Source organism: Danio aesculapii, chromosome 2 (assembly GCF_903798145.1).
Source record: "Danio aesculapii chromosome 2, fDanAes4.1, whole genome shotgun sequence".
NCBI lineage: Eukaryota > Metazoa > Chordata > Actinopteri > Cypriniformes > Danionidae > Danio > Danio aesculapii.
In genome coordinates this window covers 43460700-43477449 of record NC_079436.1, presented here as the reverse complement: position 1 = coordinate 43477449, position 16750 = coordinate 43460700, and the positions used below count along the sequence as shown (strand labels likewise).

General features: G+C 37.9%; 1 protein-coding gene across 1 annotated transcript in view; it reads right to left on the bottom strand.

The window, feature by feature from the left end:
* Positions 1–1208: 1208 nt before the first annotated feature.
* LOC130246906 (neuropilin-1a-like) overlaps positions 1209–16750 on the bottom strand; it is a 52849-nt gene continuing 37307 nt past the window's right edge. The window contains exons 11-17 of the mRNA XM_056480078.1: positions 16078–16254; positions 14037–14081; positions 11951–12097; positions 11144–11484; positions 9298–9391; positions 8519–8563; positions 1209–5189 (exon numbers count right to left, since the gene is read on the bottom strand). Coding sequence (XP_056336053.1) covers positions 4921–5189; positions 8519–8563; positions 9298–9391; positions 11144–11484; positions 11951–12097; positions 14037–14081; positions 16078–16254 — 1118 coding nt within the window. The 3' untranslated portion in view covers positions 1209–4920. The remainder of the gene's footprint in view (positions 5190–8518; positions 8564–9297; positions 9392–11143; positions 11485–11950; positions 12098–14036; positions 14082–16077; positions 16255–16750) is intronic.

Below are 16750 nucleotides of genomic sequence, written 5' to 3'. Positions count from 1 at the left end.
AAACTCTGGAATAGCCTTCCTGATAACGTCCGAGGCTCAGACACACTCTCCCAATTCAAAACTAGATTGAAGACCTATCTGTTTAGTAAAGCATACACTCAGTGCACCACTTAGCGGGCTTCCACACAGGTTCTGCACCTTGTTTATATACACTATGAACAGCTGCTACGCTAATTATTCTCTTTATTCTCCATTTCCATCCCGGGATACTCTTCCTGAGGCCGTCAGACTATGCAGAGTCACTGATTCGATCCAAAACCAACGACGAGATGATCCCAAGGTTTCCATATCCTGGACCAGGCCGTATCCTAAGCAGCTACTGTGATGGTCATGGAAGAGTGGAGAACATGAGACTGATTCCTGTGGCGCTCCAGGGACAGACGAGTCTTCGCTGAGGCCAGCTTCCAGCCTCCGCCGCTGAGACTGCAGCTCTGCACGAGACGTTTGGCCAGCGGAGAAATTAAAATGGTCGTGCCCAACTGAGTCTGGTTTCTCTCAAGGTTTTTTTTTTCTTCACTTTCGCCAATCAGTGAAGTTTTTTTTCCCTCTCCGCTGTCGCCACTGGCTTGCATGGTTCGGGATCTGTAGAGCGGAGCATCGATGGATTTGCTCTTTAGTGTTTAGACTCTCAGTAGTGATTATTAAACCACACTGAACTGAGCTCAACTGAACTGAACTTAAACACTACAAACTGAACTACACTGTTCCAATTTACTATGACCTTTTATGTGAAGCTGCTTTGACACAATCTACATTGTAAAAGCGCTATACAAATAAAGGTGAATTGAATTAATCTGGGGTCGCCCATACACACATAAACTAAGGACAATTTTATCTTACCCAATTCACCTATACCGCATGTCTTTGGACTTGTGGGGGAAACCGGAGCACCTGGAGGAAACCCATGCGAACACAGGGAGAACATGCAAACTCCACACAGAACCGCCAACTGAGTCGAGGCTCGAACCAGCGACGTTCTTGCTGTGAGGCGACAGCACTACCTACTGCGCTACCGCGTCACCACAACAGTACTCAATATAGTTTAAAATATCCTTGTTATAATATTATATATAAATTTTTGTAGCCAATGTTTTTGACGTGCTGTTATTAATGTGAAGTGGAATTAGAAAGCAAATGCAATAAATATTCACAAACAAATAACAGTTTCCCTATATAAAGACAGTTAAGAACAGTTATTTCCAACAAAATCTTTATAAAAACTTTATTAACTTCACTCTTTGGAATGTTATTGAGAAATTCATAAATCGGATTGGTCAAATTTGTTAGCGCATCGCTGATTGGTTGAATTAGTTGATGCAGATGGGACATTAGTCTTCAGTCTTTTCATCACAGCAATGTGAATACAAAACAGCCACCAGACAGACTGAACTTCATAACATCTAAAAATTGAAACTGAAATATTTTTTGTTTGCGATTATCTCTCAGACGAGCGTCACAACTATAACAATTAAGAAAAATACCATTTCGTTTTAAATAGCGTTAAAAAAGTGAGCTGTTACACCGACAGTTGGATTTCTCTTACAATTTAAAGTAGTTAACACTTTTATTACTATCTAAATCTTTCATTAAATATAATTCTCAGTGCAAAATGACATACGTTGGTTCATTTGAGTGGGAGAACAGTCTCTGGCATCTCCATTTCCAGTTGCTGAAAAACAAACTGCAATTCTGAAGTGTGAAACAGACCATGATGCCTTTGTCAGCACTTGTGTCCAGTCTTTCTTAGGTCGTCCTGCCAATACTTTAGAGCACAGATCAGTTTGTGCCTTTCGCATCCTTCAAATGTAATGCATTTCCTTTGGGAGATGCTTGTTCATTAGCGCTCTTAGACGCTTCATTTGCTTTGTCTCCGCTTCCATTCCCAGGCGTTCCCAGAGTGAGTCTCCTGATTGCTCTGGAAAACACTAATTTCACAGATGGCCTGCAGACGTTGTGATGTCGTTCTGAATGTATGATGTCACTCGATACAACACAAGTTTTACAGATGGGCAGCTGAAATGTCTTTTCGGATCTGTTTCTTGACATTATACAGAGGATGGATCAAATAAAGTGGTAAGATTCTGTTTCTAGCTACTTAACATTGTCATGCGTACATCCGACCTGTCCAGATCTATAGAGCGCTGCAGGGATGCTGGATATTTACTGGCCGAACCAGAAGTTAGCATCACTAAAACGGCAAAAATATTTTCCAATTGCTTTAGGATTATTGCTAGAAATAGACTCTATGACCAACAAATGTTTTGTTCATCTTCAAATAATAAAGCAACTTAGGAAACCTAAATATGATTGTAGGAAGAAAGAAAAGCAGATGATAGTCTTGTGCATTTAAAGAATTAATTCACCCCAAAATAAAAACTCTGTCATAAATATCTCACCCTCATGTCATTCCACACCCATAAGACCTTTGTTTATCTTTAGAACGCAAATTAAAGTGATAGTTCACCCCAAAATGAAAATATACTCACTATTTACTTGCCCCCAAGAGGTATAAAAACCTTTACGATGCTCTTTTTTCTGTTGGAAACAATAAATAGTCATTTTCAATAATGTTAGAAACCGGTAACCATTGACTTTCATAGTTGGAAAAACACATACTATGTGAGTCAATGGTCACTGCTTTCCAACATTTTCAAAATACCTTCTCTTAAAATAAACGCAAACGGGTTTATGTCAAGTGAAGGGTAAGTAAACGATGACAGAATTTTAAGTTTTGGGTGAACTATCCCTTTAAGGGTTTTTTGATAAAGTAAGGGAGCTCTCTTACCTTCCATACACTGCAAGTAAGGGTCCTGAAACATTCAAAGTTCAGAAAGGAATCAAGAACACAGTCAAAACAGTGCATGTGTCACTTGAGGTTTAACCGTATAGATCAGGGGTGACCAACCCTGTTCTTGGAGATCAACTTTCCTGCAGATTTCAGTTGCAACCCATATCTAACACACCTGCCTGTAATTATCAAGTACCGTTCAGGTCCTAATTAGTTAGTTCAGGTGTGTTTGATCAGGGTTGTAGCTGAACTCTGCAGAAATGGTAGATCTCCAGGAATAGGGTTGGTTTTGCCTGGTATAGATGGTCTTATGGGTTTGGAACGACATGAGGGTGAGTAATTAATAACAGAATTTTCACTTTGTGTGAACTGTCCCTTTAAGACAATTTTGTACATTAAACAAACATGAAAACAGTAAATTAACCACTGCAAACCTAGGTACATTTCACAGACTTTTCAGTTTCTTTCTTCTGTTGAACACACAAGAAATTCTGTAGAATTTTGGAACCTGTAGCCATTAACTTTAATAGTATTTTTACATACTAAAACGCTAACCCATTTCTAAGTTTTGGCCAATAAAATCAGTCATTCCAGCAGCACTCTATTACATTTATTTTTAAGACTTTTTCGCACTTTTAACTCTGGGTTATTGCTGTTCTAAACACTGTTTTTAACCCTGGGTAAAGGGATAATTGGGGATTATAAATAATTGCTATTTTTTTTTACAGGAAATTACAAACCACAAATGTTGTGACGTTAAATGTGTGCAATGAAAAATGTTCTGTTATAATGTTACTGTTAGCTGCTTGGAAACCAACAGCCAGTCACGTGCATCATATTCACATGCTTCAACAGTTTTGACAGAAACATTCCATTGTTTTAGCATTTGAAGCAAAGGAGGATGCCAAATTGTGGAGGAAAATTCATCTTTTGGAGCGATAAAGAGACCATTTAACTTTTATCTTTATCAGTTAGCAATATGTAATATGAAGATGCACAAAGCCACAGCCTTTTTGAAAACATGTTGCATGCAGTGTTTATCCAATCAGTAGCCCTAGTCATGTTTCCATCCAAAGATGCAAATTAAGTTTATGTGCAAAACTGAATAATCGCATAAAAGACGTGCGAATAAAGCAGTGTTTCTATCCAACAAGTCAAAAAAAGCAAAATCATCACTTTCTGATTAACTGGCGTCAAACATTAAAAGTAAAAATGGAATTTGCTGCGGTAAGAGAAGCTGTGTGAATCTTTTATTTATTTGATAAATTACTTATGCCTCAGAAGAAAAAAAAATAGGTGGATGAAAACATAGCTACTGACACCGTGATTATATAAGGAGGTTAACCCAGGGTTAAGGATTGTACAGTGTGAAACCTCAGTGCTTGAATAACCAGGAATAGTAGTTATCTCTGGGTAAATTATAAGCAGCGCGAAAAGAGATAACCCAGGATCCTGTGCCACGAAGCTGGATTAGCGACTAGCCAGTTAAGTTTCAATTTAGTTTGCACTAATCTTGGGTTTTAGGTAACATAAGGCAGCTCGACTTTATCATTGCTGCCCAAGTATTTTACTTAAAACCCAGAATTGGTGCAAAACAAACTGCAACATAACTGGCTAGCTAATCCGGCTTCATGGTAAAGCCCCCTGGATTACGTTTACCCAGGGTAAATAGAGTAATCCAGAGTTAACTAGTTCATGACCTCTGCCCTGCATTGGCCTGCGTCTATCAACAGTTTGTGCTCAAATGTGTGAAAAGGCAACAAAAACACGTTTAAAGGCACTATCGGGATGAAGTGTGAGTTACCAACTAACGAACACATCTCCAAACATAAACAAGCACTAGAACACTGAAAACTCAGTGGCGTACAGCTCTGCGAAAGGGGCTTGTGGAATAAAAAAAATCCAACTGTTTTTGTTTCGTCTTGGTCTCATCACCAGCAACAAATGTACAAATGAACAAACAAGAAAGACAATCATCGTCTGGCTGTACAATCTATACACGGCACCCTCTAGAGGCCAGTTCCTCTTCCTGCACGTCCTGAGAAAACCGCTCAGTCTTGACCTTGAGAGACATTACGACAGCAATCTTGAAACGTTTCTCTAACAAATGTTTCCTGTTGGTCTGGTAGTCCTCATGCTTCTGTGTACGATTTCTGTGCACTGAGTTTTTCTTTCTTTAGCTTGACTCCGTCGACCAGCTCGAAGTTGTAGTTCTCCAGAGCGGAGAGGTTTCTATTGGTGGTGTGAGCGCAGGCGCAGTAGAAAAGCACCCCGCACACGGCGCCCAGCAGGACTCCTACTGCGCTCATCACGATGATGGTGATCAGGATGGGGTCCAGGCTCTTTAACATGGAGCCGCGTCCAAAACTCCACATGGTGTTGTCAGTGCCCTCACAGTTCACTAGAAAGAGAGAAAGACGAGGGTCTGAGCAAAACATGTAATGTTCCACAATTCGATTCTGCATCAGTTGTGAGGTTTTCAAAATCAATCGCTATTCTCTCAAATACTATAGAATTCACAAGACATGTCACTCGTATAGTTTTGTATGGGGAAAAGTGTAATGGTCAATATGGCGAATGAAGCCCCGTCAACTACAGGAGCCAATCTTCGATCGCTATACACTGAAGTTTCTCTGTGGGAGAAGCTCAGACCAGACGAGTGCCTTTACAACATTATTTGTGGTCAACAAACACTCCAGAATCTCACCGAATACTTGCTTCAGAGACATAAGAAATATATCCAAATAAAGCTTGAAATATCTACATTTAAATGAACCCGCTACACTTGAAAATGAAAGTTTTCTGGTTTTGTAATCTGTATGAAACGAACGCGAGGTACAGTCCGTCCTGTTAAATGCACATCACATGACAGCAACTACTCAAACACCCACAAATTTGTAAACAAAGAGTCACTCATTTCTGGAGGAGATTCACCATCAAGATCAAGTTGCGAATTACTTCTGAACACCAGCACGATCAGATGATCATTATCTAGAGCAATGGTGCCCAAACTAGGGAGCGCAGACCAAAGTTGGCCCATGGTAACCTTTGATTTGGCACACCGTCCTATCTGAGAAGACAGGGAGAATGATGGGGATGTTTCATTTAATGCAACCCTTCGTTTGATTAATTGTTTAAAGCTGAAATGAAATTAAATAGTGTAAATTAATCAGATTTTGTTTAAATGTACATACAGTCACCGGACAGAGTGAAAAGCAAGTGAATGGATGCGGTAAGTGTTGTCAGTGATAGTGTATGGATGCAAAAAAAAGCATAATAAATTGGAGCGCAGCTCTGGCCAACTGCCAAATGAATAGACAGCGGCCCCGATAACTCTCTGATGGGGTTTAAATAAGGGAGCTGACCAGCATCAGGTGTGCCCCAATCTAGAATAAATCAAACACACAGAAACACAAAACAACCCAGTCCTAACACTAGTGTATTCACCGTTGAGCTCCACTGTGTTACAAATGTGACTGCTTATGTTTTTATTGCATTAAGTTATCATTTAAAAAGTTATACTGTATTAGTTCATACGATTTAATGTTTTCTATTTACTTTTAAATCTTATGTAACAAATTAGGAAATTACCCATGGAAACTTTAATGTAAAATAATATATTTGGAATACTTCATACGAAAAAGTTTGGGCACCCCTGATCTTGAGGATGATAATGTGTAGAATGGCCATAAATGAGGTTGGTGTCGTGATCTCGTTCTTTTCGAGTGCGTATGCGCATTAGCTCAGGTAACCTGAAAATATGCCAATTTTGTTTCATTCAAATGTTTAGAATGTTTATAAGATGGTGGTTGTTTAATCCTATTGGTGATTTCTAAATATGTAATGTATTCATAAGCTTGGCTAGCAGTTTTGGAGAGTATGATGTTTTCCCACTCAGACAGAATGCCTGAGCCAACTGCCTGAGAGGCGTTTCAAAGATGGACACCGAGTGAAATGACTAGCCTTAAAGGGACTTTGGCTGTTTCTCAATTCCAAGAACGCTGAGAACAGATTTGCATTCTTGTGAAGACCGGTCTTGCCAAGTTACCTCGGAAAAAAGAAGTCGGGAGACCTCGAGAACTGAGAACGCATCCTCTGAGAAATGAGATGCTGCGCTCTTCTTGATTGTCACATGACCTTCACGCATTTTTAACAAAATTATTTAAACATTACAGCATTTACACAGCGATTTATTGTTTTTCCCCTTTTCACAATATATACTTTGCATAAAGACCTTACAAATACATGTTGCACAATACAAATAAAGCAGATTTTAATATAAATTTCAGCAAATAAACACCCTTAATGTGTTAATGCCTTTATTACGATTTTCAAGGTGATGCTTACTTTCACCGTCTCATTTAGGGACTCCTGAGATAAATAAGTTATGTCTCTGAACGTTCATAATAAATCTATATTAAATGCTGCGCTTCACACCTCCTTTATTCATCTGCAATGACTTCTGGGACTTCTCGAGTGAGTTTTGCACTCAAGTCTGCCTCGATGCTTCCTCGATATCTAGAACACATTCGGAAACTTTCACGCGTCCTCCATTCGTGCGGAGTTTTGGAACTGAGCTTTGGCAGTTGATGATGTGTTACACGAGAACACGAGGACACAAGATCGCTGAAGAACGCATATTGAGAAACAGCCATTGATTTTCTTAAGAATGTCTTGTTTTTAACAGCAGATGGTGCTCTTGGCTAGTAACTGTACACTCAAGCACTCAAGATAATGAGAGCATTCATTTCATTAGCCATGATGTAAAGTGCTTTTTATGTCACAAGAATCATGTGAACACAGCTTATGAACACTCTGCGAACTCTAAACACTCTTATAGTTCACTTAAACCTATTAATAAAGTCACTGTCACTTTTATGCAGTTTGTAATCTTTTGCTTATTTATTGTTATTGGTTATTGCGGTGGGCGACAGGGTGGCTCAGCACAATCACCTCACAGCAAGAAGGTCGCTAGATCAAATCCGGCTGTATCAGTTGGCATTTATGTGTGGAGTTTGCATGTTCTCCCCGTGTTCAAATGGGTTTCCTCCGAGTGCTCCGGTTTCCCCCAACGTCCACAGACATGCGGTAAAGGTCAGTTGAATAAACTAAATTGGCTGTTATGCATATGTGTGCATGAGTGTGTATGGATGTTTCCCATTAGGGGGTTGCAGCTAAAAGGGCATCTGCTGCGTAAAACATATCTGGATAAGTTGGCAGTTCATTCCACTGTGGCGACCCCTGATGAATAAAGGGACTAAGCCGAAGGAAAATGAATGAATAAATAATTATTGTTGTGTCGGTGTGCCTTTTGGCTTGTTTCTGGTATTTTATGTAAGCTTGTAATTCTGTTTTGGGTTGCATTTTTATTTGTATATCTTGTAGCGCTTTGAGTTTAAAAAAAGCACATCATAAATAAAAATCATTATTATTATCATCATGAAAGCTTAATTAATGATTATTTTAGGTGAACAAGTGAACAATGATGCATTTTTTTGAAAATCTTTAAATTGATGCAGAATCAGTTTCTCAAATGATTTTTTTATCACAGCACAAATAAAAAAAAAATCTCAGATGACAGATCGTCAATCAGTACATTTTTGTCATAAGCAATTTTCTTGATTAATGATATGAAAATGTAAAATATAAAATGTTCAAACATCAAATTTAGTTTGTCAAGTAAATGAAGTCTTATAATCTTTCTACAATATAATGTGTTTGTTTTCTTACCAATTTCCTCAATTTCATCTTCATCATCTTCTGTATTCTCTGGATCTAAAACACAAACACACACTTAATCAAAGAGAGAAACTCTGACATACACAGTAGACTATATTAATATGATTATTCTGGAGGTAAAAAAACAGTTTTCAGAATCTCAATTAATATTTTTAGCATATACAAACAAGTGTGATTTAGTGTGATTCATCTCCAAGCTCATTAAGTAAGGTAAAGGTCCAAAAATGTTTAATTTAGTCATATGTTCTTCCATCTTCATGATGTTATAAACTTTTACAGCATTTTGTTCCTTTAGAACACAGGTGTCCAAGCCAGTTTCTGAAGGCCCGCAGCTCTGCAGAGTTTAGTTTCAACCCTGCTTCAACACACTTACCTGTTGGTTTGAAACAAGCCTGAAGGCCTCAATTAGTTTGATCAGCTGTTAATTAGGGTTGAAACTAAACTGTGCAGAGCTGCGGCTCTCCAGGAACTGGCTTTGACCTGTGCTTTACAACATAAAATACGATATTTTGAAGAGTATCGATTGACAGCCAAATAAAGTTACGGATAGAAACCAATGGAAACTGAATTTGCTGGGTTACCAACATTGTTCAAAATATCTCTTTTGGTTTTTCCACAAAAATGTCATAAATATTTGGAACAATATAAATATGAGTAAATAATGACAACAACAAATAAATAGTGGTTGTGATCCAATTATGGTTGATGGACTATTATTAACAATTGATTATTAATGTAGGGAATGCGCATGTTTAGTCATATAGTCATACCTTTGCAGTCTTCAGGATCCACTTCCACTATCTTTATATCATCCAGGGAGATGTAGCCAGATTCTGTAGGATCCACTTGAGCCTCAATGATCACCTAACACACACAAGAACATTAACTTCAAAGTACATCTCAGTTTTTTAAGCATTGAGAGTACACATGAAATCCAAGGGATGTAAATTCATCATCAGAACAGTCTGTACTGTACTGTACATGCACTGGATGATTTTTGTACAAATTTGCTTTGAACTGTTTTTGCGCTAATTAGATTGTCAGCAAGGTGTCAACACTAAACCATTCTGGCCATTGTTTCAATGTCAGAATAAAAACTAAACAGACTGAACAACAAAAACAAACCAATGAAAAAAAGCTTATACTAAGGGGCAAAGACCTCCAACACTAATAACTTTTAATAATATTGAAATTCAAGCGTCCATGTGTTGACATGGCACACTACCAAATGAAGTATACTTTAAAGTACACATGAAATCAAAACTAATTTGATTGTTAGCTCACATTGCTTTTTATGTGGTGAACAATACATCTCTGCATGCCAATAAGTAAAAAAATATATATATACACTCAACTGCCACTTTATTTGGTACACCTGTTCAACTGCTCGTTAACGCAAATTTATAATCAGCCAATCACATGGCAGCAACTCAATGCATTTAGGCATGTAGACATGGTCAAGACGATCTGCTGCAGTTTAAACCGAGCATCAGAATGGGGAAGAAAGGGGATTTAAGTGACTTTGAACGTGGCATGGTTGTTTGTGCTAGACGAGCTCGTCTCAGTATTTCAGAAACTGCTGATCTACTGGAATTTCCACGCACAAACATCTCTAGGGTTCACAGAGAACGGTCCGATAAAGAGAAAATATCCAGTGAGCGGCAGTTCTGTGGGTGCAAATGCCTTGTTAATGCCAGAGGTCAGAGGAGAATGGCCAGACTGGTTCAAGCTGACTCAAATGGTCTCCATAGTCACAAGATCTCAATCCAATAGAGCACCTTTGTGGTGGAACGGGAGATTCGCATCATGGATGTGCAGTCGACAAATCTGCAGCAAATACGTGATGCTATGATGTCAATATGGACCAAAATCTCTGAGGAATATTTCCAGTACCTTGTTGAATATATGCCATGAAGCATTAAGGCCATTCTGAGGGTAAAAAGGAGTCCAACCCCGGTACTAGTAAGGTGTACCTAATAAAGTGGCCAGTGAGTGCAGTTTGCCCTTATAATCTTTAATCTAAAAATGCACTTCCTATTGTTTTCAATTAAATTATCAGATTATATCTGTCTGAAGAATTGGTTGTGGCAAACATACTTAACCACATCCCTCCAACTGTCAGTCTTGACAACAAACAGAAATGGCGACAAGGAGGTGTCTGTTAGGTTGTAATAAATCTCCCGAAACACTTTCCAAATCCTTCAGAAGGAACCTTAACCACATCCAATCAGATTGCAGTAGTAAACAAGCCACGCCCAATGTTTACCATTTAATATTTTGTTTCTCTAGGACAGGGGTGCCAAAACACAGGGGTGTCCTGCATAGTTTAGCTTTAACATTTTTCAATACACCTGCCTGAAAGTTTCAAGTACCTAGAAAGAGCTTGATTTTGATTTTACGAGGTTTACGTGTGTCTAAGTGTGGTTCGAACTAAACTATGCAGGACACCGGTCCTCCAGTTTGGGCACCCCATGTTCTAGGAACTGCGTCACGATATGAAAAAATCTCAGTTGCCAGTTCATGCAGACTTTAACAGGCTGTGCATTCTAAGTAGACTTTAATCTTAATTATTATGTTTAAATCATGATATTCGACACATAAATCAGATGCCGGTACCTGATACGGTGTGTCTGCGCTGGGAAGCAAAACTCTTCCTTCCCTCCATCTGCTTTTGGACTGGCCGTTCAGCAAGCGGATCAGAATCTCTCGTTCCTCATCCACCTGTTCATGCTCAATCTTCTGCTTGATGTTTAGCGTTCCCGCATGCTTCTCAGTGAAGTGATACCAGAAGGACATGCACAGGTCTGAATCTGGAGCAGTGACCTGTGAGCTGGCCAGTCTCGCCACCCGTCCTCCTTTCCTCTCCAGCTCTTCATCCGTCTCCATCTCGTCCGTTCTCTCCATCTCTCTCTGAGCATTTGTGTTTGCAGTTGCGTAAATGAAGTTGTTAGGCATCCCTAAAACAGAGGAGAGAGGCAGTCAGTTTCTGATTTGCCTGAACGCATCTATTCATTCAATTACTTTATTCTCTTCATTTATTTTAACATTGAAAATCAATTATCTTTGTGAATGAAACAGTGGCTCAATTGACTTTAGACAATTTTTTAGTGAATGGTGCGGACTATTACAGTTGCCTCAAAATAACAATGCACCAACAATTCGCTTTAACAAACTTCCTTTTCACACTGGCATGACCATTAGTGCACAATTGAGCTCAAATTTATTTGCTATTTAAATAATGTGGCGCAGAACATGAAAACTCTATCTGCACGGGGCTGAAACTAGCATAGAAAAAAACATTTGCGTCATGCCTGACACTGCATTGTGCCAGGTGTATAATAGGGCCCAAAATGTACAGAGTGGGGGGTTGAGAGGACCAGGATTGAGAACTGCTGGTCTAAAGCATGAATCAATTATTCTTACCCGTGTGGTCCAGACTAGGCAGTTTGTGATCGTCATGTTTGCTATTGTTGTTTATATGCCATTCGGCTCCTTCTCCGCCATCTTGGCTCCACCCACAGAAGGATGGATGATCGACCCAGCCAAAATCACAGGCAAACCAGAGATATGCTAAAAAAGAACAAAAATAGAAACTTTACAGTCATCCATAGTGAATTTACGTTCTATTCAACCCATCTAAATATGATTAAGTAATCTGCAATTAATTATACAGTGTGATACTGACCAACCACTATGCAGCATCTTATTAGTCAAAGCTCTGGCCAATTTTTCAACAGTAGGTTCAAACCCCACTGGGAAGTAAAGTGACATAAAGCAAGCCTATATCCACCTATAGTGAAATCTGCTAGATCACCAATAACTGTTGGCCATTTGCACAGCACTGCATTTAGATCTCAAACTCTGCCACTACTCCAGTACACCTTACGATCTTACAGAGAAAGCTACTTTAATTGGGGCTACACACATTATTGTTGCAGCATCAACATTGTGATGTGCAAATCCATAATAGTCACATCACAATAGTCAAGTAGACATCATAGTTGACCAGGAACCACAGATCAGATCGCATGTGATTTAGGGATTAATTTTAAACAATTAATCTTAGGGATTAATAAGTTTAAACAATATTTAAAGGTCTGTTACATTCCAAGTGAGTTAAAATATGAGTACCTTAAGTTTGTAGCTTTAACTTAACAAATTTTAATTAAGATTAATTGTGTTTAATTGATGCAGTGAGGACTATACAGTGTTATTTTACATTTGACTATTTAAGTTCTGTCTCATTCCAATTTTCATAGAGGAATAAATATGGCTAAATATTGCAATGCCAGTGTTTCCAATTTCATGCAGTATATTTTAATGACCCGTGCTTCTTTTTATAATGTATATCCATTTTGTGGTGCTGCTTTAAATGAATATATTACTTCTTAATCGAGCAGCAATATATTATACTTATGGTATAAGTTATGATCAGTAAAAGAAAATAGTGTTATCGTAATATCACGCATAAAACATAAAAAACAAGTAAGCCTTAATTACTTATCCACATTAACTTCCATAGTAGATCAAATCTCAATGAAAGGTATTAGGGGCCAGAAACTCTTTGGTTACCCACATGCTTTAAGACATTTTTAAAGCAAGACACTAAATGATACCAGAATCTTCATTTTTTTACTTGAACTGTAAGTTCTAGTGTGGGCGACATGTTAGTTCAGTGTTTATTGCTGTCGCCTCACAGCAAGGTCGCTGGTTTGAGTCCCAGCTGGGCCAGTTGGCATTTCTGTGTGAAGTTTGCATGTTCTCCTCGTGTTGGTGTGGATTTCCTCCGTGTACCACAATCCAAAGACATGCGCTATAGGTGAATTGAATGAACTAAATTGACCATAGTGTCTGAGTGTGAGTGAGTGTGCATGGGTGTTTTCCAGTACTGGGTTGAAGCTGGAAGTGCATCCGCTGTGTAAAACATATGCTGTATAAGTTGACGGTTCATTCAGCAGTGGCGACCTCTGATGATTAAAGGCACTATAAGCCGAAGTAAAATTAACAAGTTCTGGTTTTTAGGAATCAAAAACTTGTTTTTGTATGAAGGATTTCACATGTTATGCATGCATTCAAGCTCTTTTGAAAGTATGAAGTGTCATAATTTGGTCATCTTATGCACTGCAGTGTGTTTTAAAATCTTTTAAAAAGTATTTAAAAAGTTCAGCAGATAAAGTTTACAGCATGCACTTACGCTACGTAACACTTGGGGGCAGTAGAGACATCCATGGACCATCAATATGGTAAACGCCAAAGATTTACATATTATTCAGGCTAATGAGGTATCTGTATGCTATGCTAGTACATAAGAAAACTAAAAAAAGACATTAGTGATTATCATAATGAAGCTCAAACAACATATAACAATTTGTTTTCAAATGATGGCACTATAGAAAGTAACCCATTAAAACTGTTTTGAGACACTGGGATTGAAGGTCCAAATGTATGCTTAATTTCAAGGGAGGACTCTTCTATTTTTTTCTCTATTTGTCTTTGTGTAGTTACTCACCAGGTGCTTCTTCCATCTCCAGAAATGGCTCTGCAACTGCAGTTTCTATTGAAAACAAAATGCAGAAAGCCTATTTAAGTGATTTCCATTCATTTCCCAAACGGAAAGAACCTATATGAGGATATATGCACATATATGAAACCTATATGCAGTAAATATGCACATATATGATAATATATACGCTGTATATAAGTGTTGCATATTTCACATATAGGCAAAATTGAGGTGCACATATGTGCATATACAGGTCATATAGGTCTCCTGTATTGCTTCTTCATATCCACATATAAGCCTTATATGTATATACATGATATGTCTCCTATATAGCTCATATCTAACTTATTCATACATGATGCCTAGCTCATACTTTCTATTATCAAGGCAATAACTAAGAACTGACAAAAAAATGCAAAAAACTATTTTAAAAAAACTCTATGTGCGAACACTTGAAATTGGTATCACATGTAATTGGCATGTTATGGAATTTAACTATGGCAAAAAAGTGGGAGGAGATGGAAAGCTATGATGTCTACACGTATTTCTGAAACATTTACAAGGTCAATTCTTTCTTGTATGAAGATAGCGGAAAAGAAGGAAATGTATAAATGGTTTGTAGTTTTTTTTATTTTGTTTTTTTATTTCTGTTCAGTTTTTTGTCTTATTTTTGTTCTTGTGCTATTTTTTTCTTGTACTATTTGATTGTTCTTAAGTAAGTAAAAAATGTAAATTTCGTCATTTTTGGCTTTTATTTATGTTGTCTAGCAGCTATGGATTGTAATAATTTTACTAATATATAGGTAAACATATAGGTGAACATATATGTGCATACACACACACACACACACACATTTCTCATTTTCTAACTATTTGCCTGAAACTAACATTTTCGCAGACAAATTATGATCAATTTGTAATATAGATGAAATTTTGTAATATATGAAATTTCTAATATTGTACATGAAAACACATATGCAAACATCACAAATAAACTTTGCTCATAACATGCAGTAAGCATCATAAAGCATTTTTGATGAGAAATATTGTCAATATGTTACAGTGGAATGTGGATCTCATTCATTTTCCTTTGGCTTTTTCCCCTTTTTATCAAGGGTCGCCAGAGCGGAATGAACAGCCAACTTTCCAGCATGTTTTACACCGCAGATGCCCTTCCAGCCGCAACCTAGTAGTGGGAAACACCCATACACTCTGGCATTCACACACACTGTCATTAACTACGGTTCATTTAGTTTATCTAATTCACCTATAATGGCAAACTCCTCACAGAAATGCCAACTGGTCCAGCCGGGACTCGAACCAGCGACCTTCTTGCTGTGAGGCCACAGTGCCGCCGGAATGCAGATCTATTTATTCAAATTGCTAACCTATGACATGCAGGAACTAATTTTAAATACTCAAAATTCATTAAAATGTCAACTAAGTTAGGAGCATGTGCAGATTCACATGCTATGCATTAGCCTGATATGTTTTTAGGTTCTACTGTGCGTAGATATGAAATTATCCATGCGCAGTGATAACTGAATGAGAGTTACTGTCTTCATTTTATTTTGTGTTTGAGATGGTAAATGTGTTTTTGTGTTTGGATAATCTGATAGGTCACAGTCTCCTGCTGTTTGTGTGTAACCTACAGGTCGTAGCATGTAGCTATTTTGCTGAGCATTTGTAACCTGCAGGGTCGTAGTTTCACCACGTGGGTGTTTGTGTTTGTAACCTTTTGGGTCACAGTGTATGTGTGGATGTTTGTGTGTGTGAGGTTTCGCTTTCCTTAAGAGGACTTTAGTGTCCCACTGTGACAGTAAAACTAGAAATTAACAACATTACAGAGACCTCCCAGTCTCTGTTATGAAAGCAGCTTAATAAAGAGAGTAAATAATGGCTTAATTAAAATCTAAAAATGCCATAAGGTCTCTCGAAGGAGCTGGGAGTGTGGTGTTATGGTTTAGCTAACATAATTAGCGCAATATTAAAACAATAGATGTTAATGACAGGCTATTAAATGTGAATGTATGTGCATGAATCTAACCTGTTGTGTCGTAGTCTGTCAATGCATCACTAAGGCAGTTTCCGTCATCGTTGCAATTCTCTGGCGTTGTTGGAAAAGTGGTGGTTGTTGGGATGTTTCCTAGTAGCATACTAGCGCTAGTAACTGTAGCTGCTGTACTCTCCATAGTAGTGGCGAGAGGAAGAGGTGTTGTGGGCTCTGAAATGAGATCAAGAATATTTAGATATTTTAGGTATGTAATGTTTTTACAAGTAATATACCATTTTAAATATTCCTGTTAACCCTTGTTTTGGTGTTGGGGGTGTTTTCATCCACTCTGTGGTGATTTTCAATCTTAAATTGGCCACAATTTTCTTTGTGTTTCAGCAAATGGAAGGATTTTTGGTGACAGATCTTATTTTGACACATATTTTGGGAAAATGCTTTAAAATTTTTAAATATTCCACCAATACACATACAAAATAACCCTTTCATTATGTTTGAGGCTGTTTTTGTCCTATTGACTTCCATTATAATTATATTTTTTGATTGCAAAGCCATGACAGCATATAATCATGCATTCTTGATTGTGTTTGGTTTTCGCTGTTGGAAAGAAGTGTGTTATTTTTACTGTTGATCATCAGTTGCAGTTGTGAGAGATTTATCTTGACATGTCTGAGAAAAGCAAAATAAGCAGCTCAGCTCTCAGAACATA